The 19,395-nt window shown below is 40.1% G+C and overlaps 1 protein-coding gene across 12 annotated transcripts in view; it reads left to right on the forward strand.

Annotated features, from left to right (window-relative positions):
- Positions 1-19,395, forward strand: part of DLGAP1 (DLG associated protein 1) — a 405,566-nt gene that overhangs the window by 333,165 nt on the left and 53,006 nt on the right. For 11 of the 12 annotated variants that reach the window (XM_085052618.1, XM_085052611.1, XM_085052617.1 and 8 more), the window contains one exon: positions 7,318-7,458. The exons of the other annotated variant lie outside the window; for it this stretch is intronic. In XM_085052618.1, coding sequence (XP_084908744.1) covers positions 7,318-7,458 — 141 coding nt within the window. The remainder of the gene's footprint in view (positions 1-7,317; positions 7,459-19,395) is intronic. 12 annotated transcript variants of the gene reach the window in all.

Here is a 19,395-nt window from a genome sequence, read left to right on the forward strand (position 1 = left end):
TCACAGAGAGGCTCAGTCCTATTGCAGGTCCTGCTGGAGCCAACCCAGTTGCTGACAACACAGCAGATATTTAATATCTGTTGAAGTTGTTGAGTTTTGACAGTTCTGACGACATAAATCATGTGTTTGGTGTTAAAAGCTTGGGATTTGCCATAATGATAGACCTGCATATCTTAACTGAAGGTTTTAGCACTACTTTGAAATGGAAAGGAAAACATTTTTGTGGATGAGGAAAAGTCTAGGATACTTACTGCCTTCTTTGTCTCAATCTTTAACAGTAAGATCAGTTGTCCTCCTTCAGTTGTTCCACCCCCTGAGCTGGCAGACAGGGACTAGGAACAGAGTGAAGCCCCCCTAATTCAAGTGGAAATGGTCAGTGACTTGCTGCACCACCTAGACACTCAAGTCCATGGGGCTGGATGGATCCACCCAAGGGTACTGAGTGAGCTGGTGGAAGTGCTCACCAAGCCACTTTCTGTCTTCTACCAGCAGTCCTGGCTGGTATATGAGCACACTTATGGTATCATGGTGTTCTACTTTTGATGTCCTGTTGGTTCATTTCAAAATTCTTCCACATTTTAATCAGTCAGGACAGAGAGGTGTGGCACCATGCAGGTAAGCATGTCAGCATGGAAAATCTAATAATTTCAGAGTCACTTTTAAAATTCTCTCTGTTTGGTCTTACCCTCTTTTTAGCTAATATGCAGATAGATCATGAGGTCATAAAAAGCATTGATGCATCCATAGCAAATAGCAAGGTTCATACACCTTGCTGCAGGTTATCCATGCTGTATTCCTGATTCACTTAACTGCTTCCAATTTTTTTTTTTTTTTTACAATGAAATATAGGATGACTTTGAGGTTTGTTTTTTTTTTTGAAAGAATAACTACATCAGTGCCTGTTTCTGCAACTTGAACAAATGAGATTAGACCAAAAATCACATAATCACATGGGAGTTTCCGCCTTCACATTGATTTAGAAATACCTAGAACATTAATTGAGTTGGAATTTATTTGTTTCAGCTATAAAGGTAAATGTAGAATTAATTTTGACTGTCTCTTCTGAAAGGAAACTTGCCAAAAGCCACTGAGTAACACTGTTTTGAATGATAAGCTGATGCCCGCTGCCATGAAGTTTTGCTGAGATTAGGAGTAAAAGAGTTAAAAGGACAAAATTTCCAAAGCATTTCACTCCCATATTTGTCAGTGGAGTGAAGCCTAAAAATCCACTGCAGAGAAGAGGTAAACAGATGATGTCTGTGATTCAAAAAAGAGAGTCAGACCTTTACCTGATACGTAGACATACACTTTTCTAGGGCAATATGGCTGAACTAGTTTATAAGCAACAGATAAATTGTTGTAACTTGTAACATTTGCCTAAAAATAATAAGACAATTATGCTTGTCATGTGTTATCTTAAACTCTGACTGATGACTTCTGCTAACATTAATTTTAATATTTTAAGGACTTTTTTTTTCTTCTTCTGTTGTTAGTTATATTATTATGCCATTTATGTTCTCCATGAATTCTCCAGGTGGGAAGGGTTAATTTTTTAAATACAGGTAAATAATTAAAAAGACTTTGTAGTTTCTTTTTTCATTTATCACTAGCTGTTTTAGAATTCACTTAACTACAAAATTTTACTAGTCACATACTCCTGTTCTTTGTCTATACAACCACTGTTCTGTAAAGTGAAAGTCTTAGACTCTACCATACATGCATCAAAAGATAGTTGTAATAGTATTAACTTTCAAAAATTACTCCATAAACATTTTCAGAATGGACCTCTTTAGTCAGAAATATGTGGGAAAAAAAAGTCATATGGTGATTTCTGAAATTTTGCTTTATTGCCACTGAAGAAAAAAAGATTCATTTCTTTTCCTCACAAGATTATTACTATTTCCTGGTATGTTCAATGTTGCGCATTTATGGCTTCAAATACCCAATTTCTTTACTTTTATGATAGATCTTCATTATTCCTTTCCCACTTCTAAAACTAATTATGATAGCACTCAACATTGACATTGTATTTTTCATCCTTGGAACAATCCACAGATGAGAAAAGTAAGGATTATTAGCCCTGTATCACTGACGAAAAAAGTGAAATAGAAAGGGAATTGGAGCTTGAATTTTACTCTAGATCTTCTGATTCTAATCCTGTGAGTGCTGATAACATTAAGCTTCCCATCTCAATACTAAAATTTTCTTCTTCTCATAGTAATAGCATACATTCTGTAGTTTTAAATTTGCTTCTATTTTAATTTCTGTTCATTTAACCTCATTTCAATTAAGCTTTTTTAAAATTGTTTTAATATATGTAATTACCTCAATAAATTGTCTTTCAGTTAACATTAAAGCAGTGTTTTAGGAGTGAACACACAGATTGTAGATGTTCAGAAACTGAACAAAGCCATATATTTCAAAACTTCATAGTTGTGCTTGTCTAATCAATACAATTCTAACAATAATTGGGAAAGTGATTACTTAATTATAGGCTTTGGCAGACTAGAGTTGCTTGTCATCACCTAGATGAGGAGTAAAGAAAGCAAGGATGCTTCCTGTGATAGCTGGACTTTTAATCCTCCTTAGAAAAAGAAATGGAAGAGATGAGGTTACTTTTTTAATATGCATTGATACATCTCCATGAAAAATTTTGTTCAGCTTCTTCCTAGGGATCTTGCTTGTAACCTTGGTGTTATACCTCACTTTTCTTCTGCTCACCAAATTAAACCTAGTTCCTTTGGACAGGTGTTTGCCAACAATGTTTAGAATCTAAATCTTTGTGCAGAGTCAAGTTATCTAAGTGTTTTGTATCTATCTGAAGTTTCTGGAATTTCATGTGAGATGGGAAGATTAGCACTTATAGTTGATAAGTTAACTTTATTTCCTAAAAACGCATTAAATCCTTGAGTTTCTTATTTTTGCAACACAAATGTTTGCACTCATGAGAAAATTCAGCTGACATAGTTTTGGGAAATCAAGGAAATAAATGGCAAAAGCAGCTGTAAGGAAATTAATATTTGGCTAGTTTGCTTGGAGTACAGTGAATTTCTCAGTCAGAGCAGAGTTTCTATCTGCTACAACCATTAATTTTGCTGATTTACTGTAAACATTTGAAATGGCATAAGAGAGCCTAATTTCCTGCCTTTCTTTTAGAAATAGTACTGCCTGATTCCCTCATGCAGCCCACTTCAGCTTGGAGTGTTTACTGGTACTATTTATTGTTCTTGTTAAGCCTGGGTGGCATTCTTTGAGCTACCACACATGTGCTACCACAGTTCACTGCAAAGAGGGACCTGCAGATCTGTGAGGCATCCCTAAACATTGAAAGTTTAAAGCTGCTTAAAACTGAGAGATCATCAAGATCCCTTCGCTCAGACTCTCAAAACTGGGGAGTTGGTGTTCTTGTCTGTGACTCACGGGGTATAGGTTATAATCTGTGTGAAGGAAGTGCAAAATTATTTGATTTTGTACAAGAATGAGAGTTTCACAGAACTTCAGGAGCAACTTTAAGCCTCCTGTAGTGACAAGATCAGATAACAAGCACAGTGAAACCCTGGCTCGTGACGCCAGAGAGCTGTGCTGTTCAGTTTAGGTCTATGTATTCATCATCCCCGGGGCAGCTGCTGTGAGTCAGCAGCTGACCCAGAGCCCAGGACTGATCCCTCACTGTGCCTGCTCTGATGGCCCAGGAGAGGGGGGACATGTCTGTGTAGGACAGATCAACACAGAGGGGTTATTGATGGGTAATTCCCATGCCCAAGGATGGGAGAAGCACCTTCCAACAAGGACAAAAATGTAGAACACCATTGGACATCAGGATTAGAACCAGAATTTGTCCTGCTGACAGAACAGCAGACCCTACTCTCTGTAAAAAGCAAACCTGGAGACATTTCTGTGTTTGGTCCCTCAGGGAGTAAGTGAGGCAAACTGGCTGGGCTTGGACAGACAAGGTGAGGTGGTCTGAGCAGCAGGTTGTGCTGTTGTGTCATTGGAAGCTTTGCCATAGCACTCCTCCCAGCTTGCTACAAATTCCTTATGGCAATGTGCATATTTGCCAACAAATAAAAAGGTCTTGTAAGATCTTTTAAAAGAAGATCTATCTTTTTGAGCTCTTAGGCTCATATTCATCATATCCTGCAATTAATGCAGTTTATGTCATTTAGGATTTTACATCTGACCTGATGAGACTTCCATTGTAGTCATCACCTTCTGTCATGATTAGATCATTTAAATCAACAGGATGATATGATTAAGTAATACTAGCCTCAACCTCTACCCCCGATTTAAGGTGGCAATATCTAAAAATATTTAACTTTACAGTAACAAAACTTTGAGTAGCCAGTAGCATGTTTGTAGGTGTCCAGGAGCTAATGCTAGGGGGCTTTATTTTTACTGCTGAGGAGGTAAGAATTTTTCTTTTGCTAGCTTGTTTTAACAGTTCAGGAAAACACATTTTTAAACCATTCTAGACAGCTAAACTTCATTTTCTGTTTTATAACCCAAATAAAAAATGTCATTTTACTTGTTTCCTGTTAACTCTCCCCAACATCTTGTGCCTCTGCCTTGGCCAAACAAACAGTCTGCACACTGTGGTTCTGTTGGACAACTAGAAACTGTTTACTCATTTTGTTGACCCAGTTCCAGCCAAGCAGTAAATGTGGAATACAAAATATTCAGACTGTCTTGGTCAAAGTCAGAAGAATCAGGTTTTCTGTAATATTTAGTTGCCAGTCCCCAGAAAAATGGATATAAATACTTTCCAAAAGAAAAGCTTTAAAGAGCATATGTGATTTTGAGGATTACCATGTGCAAGAGGATTATTATTTGAGAGACAAAGGGAATAAGAGATTACAGCACATTAAAAGAGAGTTGTTTTACATCAAAGGTGTAGTATGGTTACACAGTTTATATAATACAAGGCATTGGCCAGGGAGCCAGACAGCTGGGATTTAGATTGAGCTTTCAAGCTCTTTTAGCTTTTCTGATTTCAGCTCCATATAGCAGTGTCTGAAATATGCAAAGATGTTTGCTTTCAGAAGTGAATTAAGCAACAATAATCAGCTTACAGATTTCTGTTCTGTGATATGCTGAAGAAAAGAAAAAATCCAGACATTTAGGTCAAATATAAAAAGCCTCTGGGCTGTTTGGAGTGAGCATCCAGTTGAATGATCACAGGAAGAAATTTCTACTGAACAGCCCATCAAAATAGCCTCTTCTCTTTGGCAAAATGCATAACTCTAACATTTAGTGTCTTTCATCTTGTCTTGAGATTTGTTTTCATCATCTGATTACAGCTGAAATCTGAAAAAAAAATTACTCAGTGTGTGCTTAAAAATTATTGTGCAATACATATTTAAGACTAAAAGTTTAGATTCTCTCATAAATGTTAGATTAAGAAAATTGACAATCAGCATTATTATGGCAATAGATATTATCTAGCCCGAAGGGCAGGAGCTTAATTCCCTTGCATCTCATTTTGCTTCCTCGGCTTGCAGACATAGCTTGTAACTTACTTGTAGGTCAGTTAACTTACTTGTCACTCAAAGCTGTGACAGCATTCCTGTAACTATGTTTGCAGCTGAATGACAGTTCCACATTGTCTGTCCCAAGCGCTGAGCACAGCAATTCATTAACTGAGCTATCATCCAGCCATTTGACATATCCCTATGTGTATCCCAACCCTCTCGGGACTGGATTGGTAAGTTCCAGCATTCATCAAATAAAGCATCCAGACACATTGCAATAAGCCTACTGTTCATGTAATTAAATAAATGCAGGGAGCATGTGAATGAGTCTTTGGCAGCATGAGCCCTCGGCAGCAGCATTCCACTTTTCCTGGTGCAGTGATGTTCCCTGCAGACCTGAACGCCCCTGGGCTGGCCCGGAGGGGCAGTGGCCTTCCTGCCCAAAGTGTAAAATGCCACCGGTTAAGGGAAGAAGGATTATAGCTCCTACATCATCTGCAGGGAGGTTTTCCCTCCTCTGGCAGGGTTTCCCAGGGCTCTGGCTGAGGCAGTAACAATAGCAGGCAAACACCAGAGGGAGTTATTGTTCTACTGGAGAAAGAAGTGCCTCAGGATACAGTGTTTGAAAATAGTGTGAGGTTTCTAGCCAAAGAAAAAAGTTCGGGTGACATGACTCTACAAAATGTAAACGGTGAAACCATTAATTCTAATGATATTTGAAAGATTTTGTGATCTTCACCAATTTTCAGTGCTGACTCCAATGTACTGCTTCTTTGTGCCAAGCAGTTGCTGCATATTACCCACTCTACCCTCCAGTAAATTTTTTACATCTCTTCACACCACTAGAGGCTTGCAGTTCTGTTTCAAGAGCCAGGTGAGCAGGCAATAAGAAGTAACCTTTTTCACTTGTTTATTAAAGGAGTCTTTTCTCCTGGTCCATCCACACAGGCCCATACTCTGTCAGAGTGCCTGTGTCTTGACTGGTAAAGTCCATGTATCCTCAGAGCCCTGGTTCCTCAGAGTCCTGCATGTGGAAAATTACCAGGCTGCAACCATCTCCCCCCCCCATCTAGTCTTGCATGGAAGCAAATCTGGATACACGGATAGGAAAGAAGCGAGTGTGTTACCTACTCACTGGAAATAGGCTGCCCTTTCAGCAGCTATACCCGCATTTTATGCCTGCTAAAAGTGTGGCCACCTTCTGCCTATGAAGTTTCAGCTGGCCACGACCAGGAAAAGTGCATCCCCTGGGCTCTCCATGTAGAGGCTCTTGCAACTGCTCAATCTGCAGTAACTGACTGAAAGAAAACACACAGTCAGCCCCAAGGTGAATCTCTGCCAGTATCTTTTAGATGAACATTTCAGTGAGCAAACTGACCCAAATGCATTCCACTTCACACAATGTTGGGGCAGGTGGAAAGCTTCTCCAATTCACTGCTGAACTTCCAAGACAAAGGACTAAAGTGGAGAGTCACTGTCTGCTTTTTCTGTGCATGTAATTAATGCTTCTGCACTGACTGCTTTTAGTTTCTGTTATTCAAATGGCGCTTAAATTTCCACAGCCATTACACTGAGTGTCACCTGTGGAATATGAAGCAAAGATCAGCTCATCTGTCTTTTCAGCAGAAGACTTCAAAGTTCTTTTCTATTCTCAAAAGGGTATTCTGTAAAAATCACCCTTTCACTGATGCATATCAAAGTAAATCCCAGCTGAGCCCAATGTTAAATTGCATATCCGTGGCTTTCATAATGCTGCCAAGGTGAACGATTCTTCAACAAAACTATTTTTCCTAACAGTTTTATTGCAGGTGTGTAAGATCTAATGGAGATGAGCCTATTCTCTTCTTAGGTGTGTCAGCTTTACAGAGTTCACCAGCACAAAAAGAGGATCTTGGCATTGTTACACTGGCGAACATAGAAGACGCTTCATACATCCGGGTGGATGACTTGCATTGTCAAGATCTTTTAAAAGATCTGGGCGTTATTAGAGGTGGGTGTTTCATTGTTGATTAATTAAAACAGAACCATACATGAATTATCCAGGCAGTAAATCTTTCTCTTCCAAAAGGTAAAAAAGAACCCTGAGAGAACTGGAATCACACTCTTGTCTCAAGTCAACCAATCTGAATGTAGAGAATGAGAACTGTCTTTAGGTGTTTGATGATGTAGATAGGTGGAATTCACAGAAAGCTCTATGCAGACCAGATGTTTAAGTAGGTTTGTTTTTAAGAATCTGTTTAAATATTAGTATCTTTGTGAAGTCAGGTATGATTCTTTGGTTGCAAGGAAATACATTGCTCCTCATTTTGAAGGTAAAAATCTGTATAAATCTGTATCAATTTGATACTTCCTACAATATGGAGATAGTGAAGTTATTATAAAACAAACTTTAGCTTAGGAAAAGAAAACTCCCTGGTCTGGTCTCATAGTGGAAAGACAGAGGCTCTCTGCACACCTAAAGTTAGGCTGTAGTGATAACATGCTGTCTTCAGAAGTGATATAGTCATGCAGTATCCCTGCTCCTGATCCAGTTTCTTTCTCCCCCCAGCTCTGCTAATACAGCTGTTTTCTGGACCTGTGCTGTGAATATGGATATAATTTTTAAAATAAATAAATTAATTAAATTTTAAAAAGAGAGAGATAGAAAGGTGGGAAAAAACCTGCTACCACTGAAGATAACTGCCATCAGACTTTGTCCTTTATACATGCTCTGAAAGGAGCTGAAGTGATCCTTTGTGAACAGCCCATTCACTGGGGGAATTTCCATTACAGACTTTTAAACACATCATTTCTGTGTGACTTGCTCACAGCTCCTGAGGAGTCCAAGAGTTTCTTCTGCAACACCATTGTAGCACTGGTGTGATGGGAAATAATATTTTTTCTGTAGTAGCTTTTATGATGAAGCCTGATGTTTGACCTGGAGAACATTGGCTTGCTGGGCAATGGGGAGAAGCTGCACAGGAGCTTGTGGCTGTAGCAACTGTCTTCAATTAAGTACAGATATCCAAAACAAACTGTTTTATAGACCTGAGGCAGTATGTTGTCATCACCCAAAACAAAACCATGGTGAATACTTCGTAAATCCAGAGTGCAAACATTGCAAACATTGGAGTTGTCATATTTGTGTAAACCCAAGAGCACTACAGTTAAAATCTGAAATGCCTAGGATGACTTACATTCAAAACTAATCATTGTGATGTCGCCTTAAAGCTCAAAAAGCTCTGCCAGGCGGGTTGTAGGGAGAGCGGAGGAGGCATTTGTAACATGAAGAGTCATTTCTCACTAGGATCTTTCAGGATCTGGATCTGTGAAGAGAAATCTTCAATGGTAAGAACAAGGGAAAAAAAAGATCGGCTTGCCCTTGGTAAAATATGGCTTGTAAAGCTCATATAGCTCTCCTTTAATAACACATTTTTAGACACTTGTGCCTTTGAAGGCTACTTTAAAGAACACCCACCATTTCGAGCCCTTTCATGAGGGCATATAATCTATCATAAAATTTATTTTAGTCACATCATTGTGTGCCTCCATATGTCAGACCACAAACAGGGAAGAGAAGCACTGGAGAGTAGTCCCAGTGGCAACACAGGGACTGATTTCCAAGGGTAAAACTCCGAGTCACTCTTACAGCCATCTTTTATGTTTTCTTCATTTCTATCTGAAGTTGATACATCAAGGTATTAAGACACTTCATTTGATGTCTGTGTTCTTCTGAAACTGAAGCCCTTCTGTCTCATCTGAAATACAATGTCTGAAATACATTTTTGCTATAGTGTATTTTCCCTATCTCAGCTATATTCAAACCTATTTACATATTTTAAAAGTCATCACTCCTTTGACTTCCCTAACAGTCTATTCCTCTAATATCAGTACAGGATATTTCTTTAGAAAGATTACTGGATGCCTTCAGAACCTGATGGAACTTTATCACTGTTAGCCTGTCATCAAAGTCATCAATGCCTGCTGATGCTGAGCTGTTAGCATCCACTCATCCCCTTTACTATGACAACTTAGTTTCATTTATGCAGCTGAATTTACTTCAGAAAAGTTTCATAGGCCTCAGCCCAGGATTTGCATGATGTTACTAACTCAAACCATGCTCAGGTTGGTCAGGAGCAGCCCCAGAGGCAGTTCTGTTTTGCCTCTGCCATGTCCAGTCTTATCACTTTCATTCAATGGAGTCTGGATCCATGATGGGTCCTTTGAGAACTGCAACTATGTCTAGGTTCTTTTGCTAAACTGGAGAAGCAAAGGTTTAAGTGGTCCATCCCGAATCCTGTCTTACTTCCTGGGTTCCTTTGAGAGTATATTTCTCACCCTAGTTCTGGTGTTGGCGACAGAAAAGACAAAATGTAAGCAGAACACACTTTTGTATATAAGTTTAAGGGACCTCTTTATAATAATGTGATGGCACAGTTCAGGAACAATCTCCATTTCCATCAGTCTGTTTTCCTTCACCCCTAAAATGACACACAAAACACACCCACTCCAGAATGTAGCATGATTCATATGAAAGTCTACCCTTGGCCAAGCCTGTACTTGACAGCTCTTGTGCTTTGCAGAGGATTATTTCAGGGGGCAGTCGAGGAGAGAACAACTGGAGACTGAAGCTGTTTGTATACACACAGATGTGTATTCCTGGGCTAACATTTCCCTGCCTGGCCTCAGGAAGACTAGATGAAACACAGTACTAGCTGCTGAACCAGTGAGGCTCTTTGAACTGATAACCGTGGCATGTTCTGTGATGTGGTTTGCCTGGAAACATATTTGTTTCTTTTGAAAATACAAAATACCAAAATGACATCAGTTGTAGTGTGCGCTGAAAAACCTAGGCTGAGATGGCAGACTGTTTTAGTCCATAAATGATTGCAGATGTTCGGGTGAGGCTGCAGAACACGAGGCTTTAAAAACTTGTGCATTTGGGGAAGGAAACTAGGAACATATATAAACATGAACATATTTGTTATATATTGCAGCCTCTCAGCTGGTCCCATTTCACATTGGCAGTTATTAAAGACGTGCAAAAATAAGTGGAAACTATGATAGCTGCAATGCATCTGGTTTAGTGAGTGTTTTCTATTTCTGACTCTATAGGCTTTCCTCCCTTTGTCTGATGCCAGTTACATACTAGACACATAGAACTGTCAACAGGCTGAAGAAGAGGCCTAGGAGGTACACTGCTGGTTTTTATTACCACCAGATTGCAAAAGCATATAGTCTGAGCTGGTTTTCCAGCAGGCTATGTCCCAGGAGCCTGCTTAGCTAAGTAGGATCTGGATGGTACCAATTTAGAAAGCTCTCTAAGTATGGGATGCCCTTTAAGTGAATGAGTCATTTGCCAGAGTCACAGGCATGGGAAAAGGAGAGAAAGAAGATCTACCAGATGAAGGTTTACTGGTATTAGATCTTCCTCCTGATCTTCAAATTTGGGTTGTTTGGCCCTGAATTCCAGGAGGAAGATCCAAATGGCTCTTGCTGACCAGGTGAGTGACAAGGGCTGTTAGAGGCAATGGACACCTGCCTCCCAGCCATTAGAAAAAAACAAGTCATCATGTGCCTTCACCTTCAAAAAGCCAATGGCAGGCAAAATCTGTCTTGACAAAATGATTTTTTTGTGTCACCTCTTTGGGCCAAATTGCTGCTTTTTAATGTCTTGCCATGTGATAATTCTAACAAATCCTTCAGCTGACTTGTTCAGCTTAGCTCTCTGTGCAGCTCTGGGCAGAGAGTCAGGAGGACTTTGCTGCGATGTATTTCAGTTGCACTGAAGCATTATCTCTAGTTATGTTTTAAGTCCCTGTAAACCCAGCTACTGACATCTCTGCACTCCTGTATTTATTGCTGATGACAAATTAAAAGTAAAGCTTCAAGTATTAACATAGCAGAAAATCTCATCCTTCAGTTCTCTTAAAAATTAAACTGTCAACTACTTTTTCAAAATTCTCCTTTTTAGGAAACTGCAACTTTTGCCATGTGCAGTTGGAAGATGGATATCATAATTTCTTTCCAGATTGGTGTTGTTCTTTTCTATTTGACACACATTTTATTTTAAGGCATGGGTTTGATATAAGTGTGCCAAAAATGCTGAAACTGAATTGCAGAAGGCTAGGGAAGAAAATCCATTGTTTTTATCAAATGTGCAAAACTATTTAGATGTTTTGGTTTTGCTCCGTGGGTTCAAGAAGCAATGATCAAATAAATCAAAATAAAAAATTCTAAAAATTAAAATAAAATCTAGTAAGGAATTGAAAAGGATATCACATCAGACTAGTACATAATTGCACACAATTGGGACTCACAAGTGAAGAAAAAATGGGTTTCAGGTACGTAGATTCAAAAAAACCTCTATAAATGTTGATTGTGTGCACTAGAAGGCAAAATTTAGCCTGTGATTTCAAAACTCATGGCTGATATTCTGTCATTAATAAGTTTCTGTTTAAAAAGTCTTCTCAATGTCTGAAAGGTTCAGTAAAACTTAGCAGCTGGGAGGCAAAAAGAGCAAAAATCTTTGTGGGTTCTCTCCACATGAACAGCAGTAGACAGCATCTTAGACTGAACCTGGTGCTCCAAGTGGCACCAGGGATTAGGGGTTTCATCAAGAGCAGAGTTATTCATAGGAATAACTGAAAAATGGTGGCACAACTCACATGACTGAAGGATTGGGATGGGTGGCTACAGGCTGTTTCAAAAAGTCAGGCAGGGCAAAACTGGAGGAGTCTTGTTCTATGTTGAAGGGAACTTCTGAAGTCAACCATGGCAATTGTGGAAGCCCTACAGAATGCCTTTGGGTTAAGATCAGAGAAGTCATCTTCAAGGGGGATCTTTCAGTAGGCAACCTCTACTGACCTCCAAACCAAGACAATAAGATCAACAAAGCCATATTTGGGTCACTTTAGCAGGTTTTGAAAGGTTAGCAGAATCTGGTTCATATGGGTGACTTCAACTGTCCAGACATTTGTTGGAAGAACAGTACAGCAGCTCACCTGTTATCCATCAAGGTCCTGGAGTGCCTAAGATGACCACTTCTTCATACAAATGTTAGATGTGCCAAGCAGGAATGAGGCACTGCTGGACTCACAAACTGAGAAAACCTGCTTTGAGATATCCTGGTTAGTGATAGCCTTGGCTGTAGTGATCACAGTATTGTGGAGTTTGGGATTCAGCTGGGCATGCTGAAGGTTGGTACTGAACCAAAGGTTTTAGACTTTAGAAGTGCAAACCAACTCACTCAAAGCTCAGGGATAGGTGGGGCAGGGGGAAAGGGAGGGAGGTACTGTCCCTTGGAACCTTCCATGGAGTTAAAACATCTGAACAGGCTGGAAAGCATCCAGAGAAGGGAAACAAGGATGATCAAAGGACTGGAAAGTCTGCCATATGAGGAAAGAACTGAACTTGTTCTGCCTTGAGAAAAGAAGGCTTAGGGGAGACCTCATCTTGCAGGGGACCTTGGCTGAGAGAAGCTGCCATGGCCATGCAAATAACAATAACACAGAGCAGCAAGTGCCTGATAGCAAGATAGAAGCATTATTGAGACAACAGAAGTGCTTGGTTGCACTAACTTCACAGTACCATCCAAACTCCTGAGTCAGTGCTTGCAGTGTCTTGCAAGGTTGTACTCTCAGTAGTGATGGTGAGCAGCAAAAGCAAGGGGAGACAACAGTGCAAAAGCTGTTGTGCTGCAAAGAAGGTAAAGTGAATTTTTGGTCACGTCATGCAAAAACATGCAATTCTGCTTCATAGAACATAGCATGTTTCTGTGCTTCAAGTGACGAGACTTTCAAATTCTGGCTGGTTCTGGGGTAAGATGTAAGCCTGGGTCATGTCCAAGCAGAATTTACCCTTAGTGATGGCAATAGCATGTTGTGCCAGCAGGGACTAAAGATGTGCTGGTACTGGAGAAAATTCTCGATACTCTGGTTGTTTTGGTCTGAGAGCTGAGGAGCACAGTTACCTTCGTGTTCCCCTTTCTTGGGCAACATCACAAATCAAGCAGGCTGGTCTTCACATCATTCTAAACTAAATATTGTTGGCAATTATTCTGAAACAGCTCATTCTTTAGTAAGTGCCATCTTGATGACATTATTTGAGGTATTGGTCTGGAAGCTATATTAGGTCTGGAATCTGTATTCCTATTTAAATCTCCCAGTCACAAGAGGTAATACACATAAACATTTGGAGGAGGGCTGGCTTGGCCAAGGTGCTATGCAGACATAGTAGTTCCCCTGTAGAACCAATGGGATTGGTTAATCCACCAGTATGCCAGACAGGGTTTAATGAGGCTTTGCAAGATGTAATCCAGAGGACCTCATGGATTTTTTCTACTTTTTGTTCTGCCTTGGACAAGAAGATAATTTCAGATTGAGGCATCTGTAGCATATGTTTTCTGCAGAGCTGGTGATAATAGAAACGTTTCAGTGAGGTCCCTGTATGGGTTACGTCACTTGTTTTTTGACTCGGCAATCAGAGAGGAACTAGCAAGGAAGCCTGCTGTCAGTGCTGGAGAAAGGATGTAGGTCCTGGCGGCAAGCCCAGGCCTGCTCAGCAGATCAAAGGCTCTTCCCTTGGCTCCCATAGCAGCCGGAAAAGCAGCTGCCCAGTACCCTTTCAGCATCCTTCGTTCCTTTCTCCTCTGCCAGCAAATAACTTCTTTTCGCTCCCCACCTCAGCAATAGTCCCTTTTTTTTTCCTTCGGTACCCTGCCAAGCAAGGTCCTTTTATGGAAAATGCTTGTGTTTATTACCTGCAGATCCCAGGGCCAGCCAGTGGAAACACACTGGGAATACTCTGGTTCTTACATGCTCCTCCCTTCTCCCAGATATGCTCCCAGCTGCGACTTTAACCTGGAAGATGAGGCAAAGCTGAAAGGAACAAGCCATGGTTATAAACCACATGCCATTTTCCAAGCCAGCCTGATGGAAGATTTGAATTTGGAAAAGTACTTTTTGTGCCAAAATAGCATAACAGCCATGCTTTGAAACTCTTCCCACTCACCTCCCAGAAAAATAAATAATGTGGCCTTTTTGTGGGCTTCTTCATGGTGGTTTTTTCTAACTACATGGCTGCCTTCCTCCAAAGCTGTTGCTTGTCAGTGCTGCTCCTCTGTCCCTGTTAACTTGTTCCTGACAGGAGGTTTGTCTGCCGTGAAAGGAGAGTCAAGCAGACATGTCAGAGAACTGCAGACTCTGCAAGAAAAACACCATGACTGCTATTACACTGCTGTTTCTGCTTCAGTTACACCATGGGCTGGTTGATGGGAGCTTTAAAATCAGCAGCACTGAGCTTCAAAGGCTCATGCAGCCCTTACGTACCAAATTACTGCTAAATAGGGGATGAAAGCCTGACCCTTGAGTGCCCTGCTGGCAGTGTCTGCATCACCCGCACCTTTTCTCCTCCCCGATTTTGTGAGCTGATCAGCCCAGTAGTGGTAGGTGGATAAGCTGTCCTGCAAGGGTCTGCTAAAGGTCTTGAAAATACTTTTGTAGTTGCTTTTGTAAGTACTGCAAGGCACTCCAGCCTGTAGGCATAGCCACACTGTGGATATGAGATTTTCCTTGCTCAGTAAGCAGTCCCCGAGCCTGGGTTTGCTGACTGATTATCTGCCGTCATCAAGATTGCTATGGGAGCAATGTTTTAGGAGATCTTTGTTCCCAATGTGAGTTTCTAATGGTTAGAGTGTTTGGGAGCTCCTCTGGGGAGCTTTTCTCCTTGTGTTCACACACTGCTAACAACACCTTCACCTGGGTTTGCCTACTACAAATTGCCTGCAATTAATAATATTCCATATAGAAGCATCAGAAACAGTTAAAGCATGTGACTGCAGGCTGGCCCAGTGCCTAGCCCAGCTGCTTGGTAGACAAGTTTTTCTTTGCCTCAGTTTCTCCTTCAGTAAAATCAGGAGAATATGAGACATGGTAATGTTTGTAAAGTGTTTAATGTTTATGGGTGTGTGGTGGAAACCATTGGAAATGACATATGCAGAAGCAGAACAGGTTATTTTCCATAGCTTTGCTTATTATATCTGATGGTATAATGGAATCTGATTTTCTAACTCATCTTTGGCATAAATATGCCATATTAGACAGCAGTGGCATTGAGGGGGGAAGGATTGGAATAAGTGGAGACAGTGAACTGCAGGATCATTATCACCAGAAATACATAACATTGCTTATTATCATATCTCTAATGAGGCACAATTATTCCTGTAAATTTTTTCCTCATTGTTGTCCTTAATTGTTCTTCTCCGTGTGTCTCCTACCACTGTTTCTTTATTATGTGTATTGCAAAACTGCTCACGGGTCCAGTGAGGCACTAGTATCACAGAAAAGTAGTGGAGCCCCTTGAGTATGTGCAGACTTTTCTTTCTATCTCCATTTTCTGTCTTCTCTGCCTTTATTGGCATCTTCCCGCTTGCCTCTTCTTCCCTCCCTGTGAGCCTGGTTTTGTCTTTACTACGACTGAAACAAATTATTTTGATGAAACAAATATAAAGAAGGAGCACAAAACACTCTCTTGTGTTTTGTTTAGTAGTAAAACGTGCAGCATTATAAAATATCAAAACTCCAATGACTGTGTAGGAATATTCAGGTAATAAGTAAAACAAATGGATACCCAGAGTAAACATGTGGATGCACCAGGCAGAATCCAGTTCATTATGTGTCTTTGTCGCAGGAGAGACAGGAGATAGTCATAGGCCCTGGACTTCAACAGTTTTTAGAATTCTGGAAAATAATCATTACAGTAAGTTTTTAAAAGAGTGGGTGAAGAAAGTAATTTGTCTTGAGAGGCCAGCTCAGCACTTTCTTGGTCTTTTTACTGTCCTGGTAAATCATTTATCAGAGCAAACTTTCAGAAAACTCCCACACAAACTATGCTAGGCAGAGTCTCCCAAAAGTAATATTACGCTGGTTTTTATGCTTTCCAGACCTAAAAAAACAGATTCTGTAATACCAGGGTGGTACAGGCCCCTGCTTGATAGTGTGAGGGTTTGAAAGCTTCCCTTTTCTGAAATATTTAGTGAATTGTTCAGGACTATGAGGATGTTCATTTCTCATTTAATCTTGCTGTTATGTGTTTTGTTTCTGTGACACCCAATACAAAATTCAAAGTAGTACCACAGTGTGAGATCTTTTCTCTTTTGAATTAGTAAGATGGAATATAAGCTTTATTTTTTTTTCCCCTTAATTGTTCTGGTTGACTTCACTGGCTTAGAGCAGAGGTATGGTGTGAAAGGTTCAAGTTTTAAAATATTAACAGAAAGAAAAAAGAAAAGGAGAAAAGGAGGAATTTCTCCCTGCAACTCAGAAGCTCCAAAAAAACCTGGGATCACCATACATGACTTCTGGAAGGATACATTTTATCTTATGTTCATCAGTTATGAGTGTTTCCCTGGTCTAAAATATCCTTAGCTATTCACTGTCGTTTGTATGCAGCATCAACTCCACATCTGGAAGTATGATGCATACCTAACAACAATGAGGTGTTAAAAAGGAATTTCTCTCTACTTATATTTTGAGTTTCAAACAGATCAGCTGCAATTGATTTATTACAGGAATATTAATTTAATTCAAGGACCAGAGCTTTGAGAGCTTTCTAATAAAATGTCAAGATTGGCACTACAAATGGGACTATGAGAAATAATGGATAATTTCTATTATTGCTTTCTACATGGCCATGGCCATTTTCTCATCATATATGTTAGCACATGGTGAAAGGGAATAATATAAGAGGCACAAGGAATAACTTTGTGTTAATTTTCAGCAAGAAAAACGAAAGAAGGTGTTGAAAAAGTTTTGTGTAAATGAAAAGTGTATACACAGAGAAAGTAGCTATACATGCAAGAAAAATGTACCTTTTTTTTTATTTGAATATAGCATGAACTGATGGATTTTAATGAAGCTCCTTCATCCTAATTATATAATTAGCCATGTTTCACATGGGCTGTGAGGGACCTGGAGAAACTGAAAAGAGGTGAAACAATAGGGAAGGTGGAGATTATGGAGAGAGGAGGGGCTGAAGTGAGAAAGAAATAGTCCATGGGAAAACTGGCTTCATCTGCTATGTTTCTCATGGAAAAATTGTCAGCCAGCCTTCAAACTGGAGGTTATAACTGTGGACTCAAAATAAGAAACCTGTGGGTTTTTCTCTCAGATGGGCTCTCTCTGCCTACCCACAACATCTGTGGAGCAGCTATGGTGTTCTAAGCTCCCCCAAACCTAGAATATTACAACTAATTTTCTGGAAGAGGTAATTGAAATAAAGTGACATGGGCCTATATAAAATGCTCTGCAACATGTAATTTCATAAGCGTCAAATATGATGTTAAAAATTCCCCCCATCTATCCATCCCCCAATCCACCAAGAAAATTAGATTCCCCTCACCCCAGATAGTATTTACCTGGCACTCAGAGCTGCTCCTTGTGCCCTTACCCATCCCTGCTCTAGGACTGTGTCTGTCTCTTCTCCCTCTGTGTCTCAGGAAGACAGTATTAGCTGTTTGACAGCAATAAAGGAAACATGGCTGCAAAAGCTGCTGTGAAGGAATTTCTGCTAAAAGAGAAGAGGAAAAAAAAGAGCTGGTATCTCAAAATACTTTCCTCACTGCAGCAGTCAGCTGAGGAGGAAGGTCAGGAGAGAACAAGGTAATGCTGTTCTCAGATAACGTGGGTAAGGGGAAGAGGGTAGAAGACACTGAAATGTGTTCATAAAGGAGTGAAGGAAACCTCCAGACACACAAAGAGGAGAAGCTAATGTGCCTTCAAAGTACATTTAACGTGGGATTGCTGACATGTCATCACAAGCACCAGCATAGAGCTATTACATGGGTCACTGCAGGGACAGGGTTACTGTGCCCTTCTGTAATCCTGTTGGATTTATTTCATATTTAACTTTGCTGTTGAATTCCAGCTTGTATAATGTTTGGTTTAGGAATAAGTGCTACAGCATTCCATTTTTTTAATTCTCACCTGGCAATAGGACTTGTAACCCCAACTCCCCCATATAATTTTTGTCTGAAAAATAACACAAAATCTCATTGAATAGAATCCTTCACTCTTTGCAAGTATTTTTCATGGGAAGTTCAAAGAGAACTTTTCATTTCTCAGATACTCAGATTGTTTCTGCAGGCGGTTTTCAGAAGTTTCCATTAACAAATAAACAGTAAGGGTCAGGTGTGATGAAAATTGCTCAGCCACAAACCATCAAAACTGAATATGCTAAGATACATTTGAAGTGAGTTGTTAACAAGTGCAAAAATCTGACCTAGTTCCATAAGAGGTGTTACAGAATGATGCTGCATAACAAAAAATACCAAAAAACTTTTTCCAAGCTTTGTGAATATTAAAAGAGATAACTGTGTTCATTACTGGTTACAAACACTTTTAGCCCAAGCTTCTTCTTAATAAAGTTCACTAACATACTAACAGCCTCCTATGATCCAAAATATAAAACCATCTTCTTTCTTCTTTTCCACAAAAAAAAAAAAAGTGGTTTTAGGAGCAAGCAAAAAGAAAGCAAAAAGCAGCAGCACCTCAGGCATGTTACTGATGTCAGAAAATTTGTGGCAAAAAAAACCAAACAGCACACCTTCAAACTTCCAGTTCTCATAGCTGGATTTTTGTATGGATATGGAGGGAGTGTGTTAAGACAAGGTCAGAGTCTAAACTGTATGTGCTGTATGTGCTCCAAGCATTTGCATGGAAGCTGGTGAACCCTGGCTTGCCTGGCATCCTGGGAAACAAGGCTTTCTAGGGATGTTTCCATTGAGGGAAGATGCAGCATCAGCAGGTCAACAGCTGCCTTTTTTGAGGACACCTGACCAGCAGCAGTCACCAAGTCCATCCATAGCTCCCTGTTTGTTGACAATATGAAGAATATCCCAAAAACACCTGTATCTGAGCTGTGTCTGCTCTGTCTGGGTCACTTGTGCATG

This window comes from Lichenostomus cassidix, chromosome 2 (assembly GCF_008360975.1).
Source record: "Lichenostomus cassidix isolate B80296 chromosome 2, HeHo_3.0, whole genome shotgun sequence".
NCBI lineage: Eukaryota > Metazoa > Chordata > Aves > Passeriformes > Meliphagidae > Lichenostomus > Lichenostomus cassidix.